The 10,712-nt window shown below is 39.3% G+C and overlaps 1 protein-coding gene across 2 annotated transcripts; it reads right to left on the bottom strand.

Annotated features, from left to right (window-relative positions):
- Window positions 1-118: 118 nt before the first annotated feature.
- LOC113537319 (uncharacterized) lies at window positions 119-9,194 on the bottom strand. 2 transcript variants are annotated; one of them, XM_034300091.2, is made up of 5 exons: window positions 9,133-9,194; window positions 3,483-3,789; window positions 2,858-3,124; window positions 2,280-2,432; window positions 119-789 (listed from the first exon to the last, which is right to left on the bottom strand). In XM_034300091.2, exons 2-5 carry the CDS (start codon window positions 3,760-3,762, stop codon window positions 623-625), a joined length of 867 nt encoding a protein of 288 aa, XP_034155982.1. In that variant the 5' UTR covers window positions 3,763-3,789; window positions 9,133-9,194; the 3' UTR covers window positions 119-622. The 2 variants fall into 2 exon arrangements, with proteins under 2 accessions (XP_034155982.1, XP_026787537.1); XM_026931736.3 differs by having other exon boundaries at window positions 121-789; window positions 9,122-9,194.
- Between the last annotated feature and the right edge of the window lie 1,518 nt (window positions 9,195-10,712).

The following is a 10,712-nucleotide window of genomic DNA, read 5'->3' as shown; positions in this document are numbered from 1 at the left end:
AGAAATGCAGTGGCTGGCTTCACATGTCTCCAGTGAAGCACGTGTTAGCCCTCACCATGCTAGATAGATAGCTGTAGCTTCAATATGGAAGAAGTAGCTCATGGATGGGAAATGGCAATTAATAATTCAGGACAAATTTTTAGTTTGACATACTTTCATTTCTGAACAAAAACAACTGATCAAAGTGTAAACAAATTAAAATCAGTACATTTCAATCAACCACATTTCCACTCTTCCTTTTTAATGACATAAATAAACAGATTTGACAGACATGATATATTACTGATAATGTTACAGGACAAACCCACATGCAAGCCGAACCTGCTCAACAACAAAGCTGGCGAATTCCAATTATTTGCAGGTCTTATCCTTGTTTTCCAATTAGAGAACAGGATGTTTTTCCTTCTGAAGGAATCTTTTCCTGGTGGTCCTGCACTCAGACCTAGATCACGGTTCCATACGTAGCCTTCTGTTTCGAGATGATATCAAAAGTCTGAAATACTGACAGTGTGAAAAATGAAGTATAGTGAATTATTACCAGTTTCTGACATCAGTTACAGTTGGTGAAATCACAGTTACAGTACTGAAACTTAGACCAAACACAGCCCAAGAGGTCCAGAGATCACAGCAAAGGCAGTTCGGGGGCACTGAGGAGCTCCTGACCGATAGATGAATCCCTGAGAGCAAAAACTGTAATTCCTGAGCTGTATGCTGCTGGGATTGTTACGTGCGTCATTTTTAGATGGTCTTCCTCACAGTTTTCTTCATCAATCATTTTTCTAACTTGACCTAAAATAAATAAATAATATTAATACCTGATTATAGCTGTCTGTAGTTAAGCATGATGTACTATAAAATACTATACAAAAGTAGTATTCATAACCACGAAACAATGCAAAAAGAACAGATATCTTTTGTTTGTAATAAATGCAGAAATATACAACCAGCATAACTATCACATCAGCATTACAGTGCCCTCCAGAATTATTGGCACACAAATATCATTTTTTTATTAATTAATATATATATTTTTATTTTTTATATATTTTATTTTGAGCTAAAACATGTGGATGCTGTATACTTTTAACACCTTTTTTTCTTAGGTACTGAATTTTCTGTGGAAAAACAAATGCTTGGACCCTCGACAAAGGAATTTTCCATTTATGCAACCATGTATTTATTCCCCAAGGAAACAGGAACTGATCAAAGGCAACAAGTGATTTTTTGATTACCAAGAGAACTTTAAAAAAACAATACAATTGTTTCAAGGATGACAGTTTGTTAATTTTGCCACATTTTCATAGAAAATGCTGTTATTTAAAGCTGTTGATGTATGATTTTGGAATTTCACCATAAAATGCTATTGCAAACTACTTGCAGATGAACATTTTGTAATCTCATTGAGATATACACTTACTGAGCTCTTTATTAGGACCACTTTAGATTGGGATAATAGATTCACCCCAGTGCTTAACAGTTGGCATGGTATTCTTTTTGATTTTTACTTCAGCAGTCCAGAGCACTTGGTTCTTCTATCAGCATGTTGTTTTGCATATATCAGATGCTCAAGCTAAGGTTTTCTTCTGATGACTCTTCCATGCAGATCATGTTTGTGCAAGCAATGCTGCGCAGTAGAATGGTGCACCACCACTCCTGTATCAGCTAAACCTTCTTGTGGGTCCTAATTATCATATTGGGGTTTTGCTTTGCTTTTCTTGGTCTTCCAGATTTTGCCTTGACTTCCTTGACAGTTCCTCTTAACTGCTACTTCTTAATGATGTTGAAAAGTGTTTGTTGTGAGCTGGAAGAGCTTTGATATCTTTGTATAGCCTTCCTCTGCTTTGTAGGTATCAGTTAGCTTCATTTTTCAGGTCATCAGTTCATCAAATATAAAGTAACTGTGCATTAACATGTGCAGAAAAATGTTATTTGTTTTAAACAGATGGCTGCAGTTGTTGTGTTTACTTCTTTTCACTTCCAAAATATGTAATTCGGCCAGGGGTGCCCAAACCTTTGCATACAGCTGTGTATTATATAGTGGCTTCATGCAATAATTATGGGGTTTTTTAGCAATAAAAAACTACTTTAGCTTAAAAAATATGTTCTTAGTAAAATAAGTTTTATTTTAGGTAGTTAGGTACTTTAGGTAGGTGCCTTCTCTTATTGTTTGAGTGGAAATTTACAATGACGGTGTGCACTGTTTTTACAATTATTTTTGCTCATTTCCATTAAAGTTGGCAATAATCCTGGAAGGCGTGACAGAACAACTTTTATAGTACCTTCCACATTAAGAGTTTTCCAGCGGGGATCGTTCTGATGGTCTGAGATCAGTGAAAGAGGACAGTCTGCCGTTAATCTCTTTAAGACATCTTCACGACGTATCAGCAGCACAGAATCACTGCACAGACGCACATGTAACTCCTCTTCACTAACTGTGGAATCAAAGTCACATTATCATAAAAGTATACTCTGATATGCAGCTACATATGATGGATTACAAATACATGATCTACTAAGTTTTACACTGTTATGTTCTTTAGATCTGATTTTCTTGTCCTGATTTTCTTTCTGTTGTTCTGTTTAGTTACTGTAATATTATTGCTAATATCCTATGTGATGTAGTCCATGTATTGTCTTATAATTTGCACCCATTTCCTATATGCACTATATATAGATGCCAATGAAAACTAACTAAAAACCTTGTTAGCTTGAGGTAACATTTCATTTATGTACAATCAAGGGCTGATTCTAGGGAAATATAAACCTGCATAACTAAATTTGGACATGAAGAAACTATCAATAACATGTGAGTTTTCTTAGCTTTGACATTGCAGGCCTCTGATATCACTCCACATACCCACATCCAGTGGATTAGTCATGAAAACAGCATTGGGCGCCACCCCAAATATCAGTTGGTGATGCCAGGCGTCAGGGATCTCTTCACCTTCTGCCACTCCACGCTGCATGTTCATGGTGGCTACAGGTACAGCTCTATGCCGAATCCAGTGTGCCAGCCAAGGCACCAGATTTACCTGCCTGGGTGGGTAGAAACCAAAGAATCTGCCCAGCACTCGTCCACCACTAGCTTCCTTTGCTCCGTCTATCAGCTGACTGTGTGTGGCACCTAAAAATAAATGCCATAAATACATAATATATAATTTGTATATTCCCTTGCTCAAAATATGCTTTCTTATGTGTTTGCAATGCACGTCTGTTCCTACAATAAATAAACTTGCATTAAATCTAAACATCAAAATTTACCGCAATCCAGAAATCCAGCAGGTAAAATGAACCCTCTGGTCAAATAGTTATTTTCACCAGTTCTGTTAATATGATTGAAATATGGGCGCATTCATTCTTTTTTTTCATTCATTCTTGTATTATAAGAGAGTAAGCTAGAGTATATTCAAAACTGTAGCAAGCACATCTGAGAGGCATCATCTCTCTGTGTAACGTGTGTGTACGGGTGTAAGGCAACGTACCAGCTTCGCTGCGTGAGTGAAGGTAATCAGGCAATGGGGAATTATTCCTCCTCAACTTAGTCCGTACACAGTGGTCAGCTGTTTCTGGTGCCACAATAATCCCCAGAGCCTGGAGCACATCCACCACTGCTGTAGCACCACAAGCTGAAACCCCAATCTGGACTGTATGCCTCTCCGCAGCTTCCTGGATTGACCACAGCAAGGCTTTGTGCTGCTCTCCATTCCCTTCCTTCTCACTACCTGTAACACCGCTTGCTGCATTGGATGAAACTTCCTCCATGTTAATACCAGGGTGTTAATTACAAGACTTTGGAGAGAGAAAGAAAGAGAGAGAGAGAGAGAGAGAGAGTGTTTTATGTGGTGGACTCTGTATTTCCCACACAGGGGTGACTTGGGCAGGGCACTCAGGTATATTGTCAACCAGCCAAGTATATTTTGTGTTTTTATTTAATTATTTATTCCAAAATATAATGCAAACTAAGCTGGTGATGCTGGTGAAATTAAGCCCCAAAATTAGTCTGCAACTTGGAAATTAGAGCTAAAATTGTGTAGCGTGCACCAAGCTTAAACTGCGAGAAGACCTGAGTGGAGCTGGTAAAGATTCAACTTTCCAAATAAAACCTCGGCCATTAATTACTACGTTTCATTACAAAGTAGTAACTTGCAGTTGTATAGAATCTTCATCAAATGTGCTGTATTTGCAATTGGCTCATCACAGCTGAGCTCCAGCTTGTCATATTCAGCGCTCATATTCGGTGCACTTTGTGGCTATAACACATGACCAATAGAGGACAGTACGCTGGAACAGAGTAAAGTTGCAGACTGTTGACCAGTCGGGCAGAAGCTAAATGTACTTTGTTAGTCTGAAAATATTTCAGACAAGATTCTGTCAATTCTACAGTCAACTGCACAAGACTATACTAGGAAAAGTTTTTTTTTCTTTTCTTTTGCTTTAATATCACTTTGCTCACAATGTGGAGCTGGAGCACTGTTGTCATGCTAGTAATAAAAGCGAGTTATTCCATCCATAACCTCTCCTTTATATCTACTCGCCTTTCATACTCATTATCACTGCATCATTTTGTCTGCATTCTCGACAGAAGGTATAAAATTGTGTAAATGCATAAAAGGGTAGTTTGTGGTGCCATGACCAAAGATGACTTCTTTCTATAAGGAAAAAAATTCTATTCTGATAAAACTATATTATATTTTATAATAATGTGCATTCAAAAAAAGCTTTCTTCTTCATATACTCTAATTTTTAATTTGATATTCCAATAATCCTGATGAATAAATGAATATGCAAAATAGGTGATGATGTCATCTGCATACGTGTGCTTTAGCTGCATTCCTCTGAAAACAGTTAGCCACACTGCTCAGCTAATACAGAGTCAGAGCAGAGCGAGGACATTAGTGAGGGGATTAGTGAGGAGAGGATCAGTTTGTCTCTCTTTCAGAGCTCTGATAAAACTACAACACAATGTTTCCTCTCAGAAAAGCATTCAACTAGAACACTTTGGAAATATACAGTCAGGTCCATAAATATTGGGACAGTGACACAGTTTTGGTAATTTTGCCTCTGTACACCACCACAATGGATTTGAAATGAAGCAATCAAGATGTGACTAAAGTGTAGACTTTCAGCTTTAATTCAATGGCTTCAAGAAAAATACTGCATTAGCCGTTTAGGATTTACAGCCATTTTTTAGAGAGTTCCTCCATTTTCACAGGCTCAAAAGTAATGGGACAATTGACTGATAAGCAGTTTCATGGCCAGCTGTGGCCTGTTTCCTCCTTATATCATGATAAATTAAGGAGATAAAAGGTCTGGAGGTGATTCCAAGTGTTGAATTTGCATTTGGTAGCTGTTCATGGGAACTCTCAATATGCCGTCCAAAGAGGTGTTGATGCAAGTGAAGGAGGCCATCATCAGGCTGAAAAACCAAAACAGACATATCAGAGAGATAGCAGAAACTTTAGGAGGGCCAAATCAACAATTTGTTTCATTCTTAAAAAGAAGGAATGCACTGGCGAGCTCAGCAACACCAAAAGGCCTGGGAGACCACAGAAAACAACTAAAGTGGATGATTGCAGAATTCTTTTCTTATTGAAGAACAACCCCTTCACAACATCTAGCCAAGTCAGGAACACTCTGGAGGAGGTAGGCCTATCATTGTCAAAGTCTACAATCAAGAGCCACCTTCATAAATGTAAATACAGACGGTTTACCTCAAGATGCAAACCTCTGGTAACACTCAAGAACACAAAGGCCAGATTAGACTTTGCTAAAAAAACTCTAAAAAAAGCCTGACCAGTTCTGATGCAAGATTAACTTGTACCAGAATGATGGGAAGAGAAGAGAATGGAGAAGGAAAGGAAGGGCTCATGATCCAAAGCATACCACATCATCCGTCAAACATGTGGAGGCAGTGTTATGGCATGGGCATGTTTGGCTGCCAATGGAACTGGGTCACTGGGGTTTATTGATAATGTGACTGTTGATAGAAGTAGCAGGATAAATTCTGAAGTGTACAGAGCTATACTTTCTGCTCAGATTCAGTCAAATGCTGCAAAACTGATAGGACAGCACTTCACAGTACAGATGGATAACAACCCAAAACATACTGTGAAAGCAGCCCAAGAGCTTGGAAATTAAATGTTCTTAAATGGCCGAGTCAGTCACTTGACCTCAACCCAACTGAGCTGCTTTTCACTTACTGAAGACAAATCTGAAGGCAGAATGACCCACAAACAAGCAGCAACTGAAGATGGCTGCAGTAAAGACCTGGCAAATCATCTCAAGAGAGGAAACTCAGCATTTGGTGATGTCCATGGGGTCCAGACTTCAGGTAGTCATTGACTGCAAAGGATTTACCTCCAAGTAATAAAAATAATACTAATATTTATGATTATATTAGTTTGTCCCATTACTTTTGAGCCTGTGAAAATGGAGGAACTCTGTAAAAAATGGCTGTAATTCCTAAACGGTTAATGCAATATTTTTGTTAAACCCTTTGAATTAAAGCTGAAAGTCTACGCTTAAGTCACATCTTGACTGCTTCATTTCAAATCCACTGTGGTGGTGTACAATGGCAAAATTACCAAAACTGTGTCACTGTCCCAATATTTATGGACCTGACTGTACATAGTACATAAATAGTATGCTTAAAATAGTCATGTCACCGTAGATGGTGTTAATGTTCTGGTACAGTACAGTATGCTGGTTTAGTACAGCATGCTGGTTTAGTAGTGTATGCCGGTTTAGTAGAGTATGCTGGTACAGTACAAGTATGCTGGTTTAAAAGAGTATGTTGGTACAGTACAGTAAGCTGGTTTAGTAGTGTATGCTGGTTAAGTACAGTATGCTGGTTTAGTACAGTATGCTGGTTTAGTAGTGTATGCTGGTTAAGTACAGTATGCTGGTACAGTACAGTATGCTGGTTTAGTAGTGTATGCTGGTTAAGTACAGTATGCTGGTACAGTACAGTATGCTGGTTTAGTAGTGTATGCTGGTTAAGTACAGTATGCTGGTACAGTACAGTATGCTGGTTTAGTAGTGTATGCTGGTTAAGTACAGTATGCTGGTACAGTACAGTATGCTGGTTTAGTAGAGTATGCTGGTTAAGTACAGTATGCTGGTTTAGTACAGTATGCTGGTTTAGTAGTGTATGCTGGTTAAGTACAGTATGCTGGTTTAGTACAGTATGCTGGTTTAGTAGAGTATGCTGGTACAGTACAGTATGCTGGTTTAGTAGAGTATGCTGGTTTAGTAGAGTATGCTGGTACAGTACAGTATGCTGGTTTAGTACAGTATGCTGGTTTAGTAGTGTATGCTGGTTTAGTACAGTATGCTGGTACAGTACAGTATGCTGGTTTAGTAGAGTATGCTGGTTTAGTAGAGTATGCTGGTACAGTACAGTATGCTGGTACAGTACAGTATGCTGGTTTAGTAGTGTATGCTGGTTTAGTACAGTATGCTGGTACAGTACAGTATGCTGGTTTAGTACAGTATGCTGGTACAGTACAGTATGCTGGTTTAGTACAGTATGCTGGTTTAGTAGAGTATGCTGGTACAGTACAGTATGCTGGTTTAGTACAGTATGCTGGTACAGTACAGTATGTTGGTTTAGTACAGTATGCTGGTACAGTACAGTATGCTGGTTTAGTAGTGTATGCTGGTTAAGTACAGTATGCTGGTTTAGTACAGTATGCTGGTTTAGTAGAGTATGCTGGTACAGTACAGTATGCTGGTTTAGTACAGTATGCTGGTTTAGTAGAGTATGCTGGTACAGTACAGTATGCTGGTTTAGTAGAGTATGCTGGTACAGTACAGTATGCTGGTTTAGTATAGTATGCTGGTACAGTACAGTATGTTGGTTTAGTACAGTATGCTGGTACAGTACAGTATGCTGGTTTAGTACAGTATGCTGGTTTAGTAGAGTATGCTGGTACAGTACAGTATGCTGGTTTAGTACAGTATGCTGGTTTAGTAGAGTATGCTGGTACAGTACAGTATGCTGGTTTAGTAGTGTATGCTGGTTTAGTAGTGTATGCTGGTACAGTACAGTATGCTGGTTTAGTACAGTATGCTGGTTTAGTAGTGTATGTTGGTTTAGTACAGTATGCTGGTACAGTACAGTATGCTGGTTTAGTACAGTATGCTGGTACAGTACAGTATGTTGATTTAGTACAGTATGCTGGTACAGTACAGTATGCTGGTTTAGTACAGTATGCTGGTACAGTACAGTATGCTGGTTTAGTACAGTATGCTGGTTTAGTAGAGTATGCTGGTACAGTACAGTATGCTGGTTTAGTACAGTATGCTGGTTTAGTAGTGTATGCTGGTTTAGTAGTGTATGCTGGTACAGTACAGTATGCTGGTTTAGTACAGTATGCTGGTTTAGTACAGTATGCTGGTACAGTACAGTATGCTGGTTTAGTACAGTATGCTGGTACAGTACAGTATGTTGGTTTAGTACAGTATGCTGGTACAGTACAGTATGCTGGTTTAGTACAGTATGCTGGTACAGTACAGTATGCTGGTTTAGTAGAGTATGCTGGTACAGTACAGTATGCTGGTTTAGTACAGTATGCTGGTTTAGTAGTGTATGTTGGTTTAGTACAGTATGCTGGTACAGTACAGTATGCTGGTTTAGTAGAGTATGCTGGTACAGTACAGTATGCTGGTTTAGTACAGTATGCTGGTTTAGTAGTGTATGTTGGTTTAGTACAGTATGCTGGTACAGTACAGTATGCTGGTTTAGTAGAGTATGCTGGTTTAGTACAGTATGCTGGTTTAGTACAGTATGATGGTTTAGTAGAGTATGTTGGTTTAGTACAGTATGCTGGTTTAGTAGAGTATGCTGGTTTAGTACAGTATGTTGGTTTAGTACAGTATGCTGGTTTAGTACAGTATGCTGGTACAGTACAGTATGTTGGTTTAGTACAGTATGCTGGTACAGTACAGTATGCTGGTTTAGTACAGTATGCTGGTACAGTACAGTATGCTGGTTTAGTACAGTATGCTGGTACAGTACAGTATGTTGGTTTAGTACAGTATGTTGGTTTAGTAGAGTATGCTGGTACAGTACAGTATGCTGGCTGCCCAGGAATAAAGAGCCACTAAATTCAAAACATACCAGTCGCTCACTTTTCACAAACTGCTGTCCCTCTCCTGTCGAGCTGGGTTTATTTTACTTCCGTGATTTCCAGCGACACTCGAGTCGGTTGTCGTGGATTGGCTCAGAACTCTCGGCTTGAGCGTGCTGATTGGTCCGAGCTTCCGTCAATCAAAGCACATAGGCTGTAACTCTAGTGTCAAGTAAACTGAGCGTTTGAACCACACGATGGCAGTGTTACATTTTTCACTATTAATTTACGCTGAAGTTTCAGTGATGCTAAAATAATATTAAAGGTGCAATCTGTAACGTAATGTTATCTGTATGTCATCACTATGTGTATGGTCTGTTTGTTGCTATGCAAATAAAAGGTACAAAATGCTAAAAGGGACAAGAATAGCATGTGGAGTTGGGCAGCAGGGCTGGATTTAGGGGCTGCCGGGTGGGCAATCTCACCCCAGAGTTTCCCTGCACCACCCTGGCACACGCCTCGAGACTTTTCTGAGATCTTTGTTAAGTGCTTTGGGGGGGTACTCCAGTCCAGTTTCCTCCCCCAGTCCAGAGACATGCTTTGTAGGCTGACTGACATCTCTAAATCGTCTGTAATGTGTGTGTGCGTGTGTGTGTGTGAGATTGTGCCCTGTGATGGGTTGGCACCCCATCCAGGGTGTCCCCCACCTTGTGCCCCGAGTCCCTGGGATAGGCTCCAGTCTCCCTGTGACACTGTGTAGGATAAGAGGTACAGAAAATGGATGGATGTCCAACTCAAACAGGCTGTGAGCTAAATACATCGTTTCTTCTTAGTTAATCATGAAATAATATGCTGTGTCTATTAGTCTAAATTTGAACTCTATCTAGAATTCTCACCTTAGTGTAGCAAGCAGCACTGTCCAGTGCGCGAGCTCACATCTCACAGAGCTGAACCACTGCTTAAGATCAATACCTTGTCTGCTGTGTTTGATGTAAGTCATACTCACATCTAAAATGCTTCAGAAACAGGTCAGGAGTGGGCAGTGACGTAAACAGGAACTACTTTCAGTGGGATGAGGACAAAATAAAATCATGGTTCTTTTCTTGATCATTTTAAGGCACAATCTACTGTCAATCAATCTTGCCATATTAATAATGTTTATACAGTGCTTTATGACTAATATGATTAAAATAACATGTAAATGTGAAATTACACCTTATCTAATAAATCCTGACCTACTTTTTTCTTTTCCTCTTATTGCAGTAAACCTCCAGCAGGTTACTTAACCGGCTCTCGTCTGGGATTTGACACCCCTGGAATGGCTGAATATGGGATTTTTTTTTAAAACTCAATTAGACAAATAAACATTTTCAGGATAGTACCGCACTGCAGGAACACTATTCCATTGTCCTCATAGATGCCTGTGCAGAAATGAAAAACAAATCATATTGCAGGGAGCCTGCAATTCTTCATTACGATACAAATATTATATTTCATTCACAAGGATCATTGTATAAGATGTCCACCAGACATTTTGACTGCACCCCCAATCAAGGCTAAATGCGGCCCTGTTGGACAGACAGTAGTAGAGTATGGGCCACCAAATGTTTAAGACATTTTTTGAAAGTTTGAGGCCATTCT

This window comes from Pangasianodon hypophthalmus, chromosome 26 (assembly GCF_027358585.1).
Source record: "Pangasianodon hypophthalmus isolate fPanHyp1 chromosome 26, fPanHyp1.pri, whole genome shotgun sequence".
Classification (NCBI taxonomy): Eukaryota; Metazoa; Chordata; class Actinopteri; order Siluriformes; family Pangasiidae; genus Pangasianodon; species Pangasianodon hypophthalmus.
Note: the sequence above shows the minus strand (reverse complement) of the source record. Positions and strands in the feature narration are given on the sequence as shown.

Bases quoted from the DNA above. Each gene is read 5' to 3' on its own strand.
- LOC113537319 (XM_034300091.2), bottom strand. From the start codon at position 3,762: ATGGAGGAAGTTTCATCCAATGCAGCAAGCGGTGTTACAGGTAGTGAG. The intron at 2,433-2,857 runs GTATGTGGAGTG...TTGATTCCACAG, and splicing joins GACTAATCCACTGGATGTGG to TTAGTGAAGAGGAGTTACAT. The intron at 790-2,279 runs GTACTATAAAAG...TATTTATTTTAG, and splicing joins GAAAACTCTTAATGTGGAAG to GTCAAGTTAGAAAAATGATT.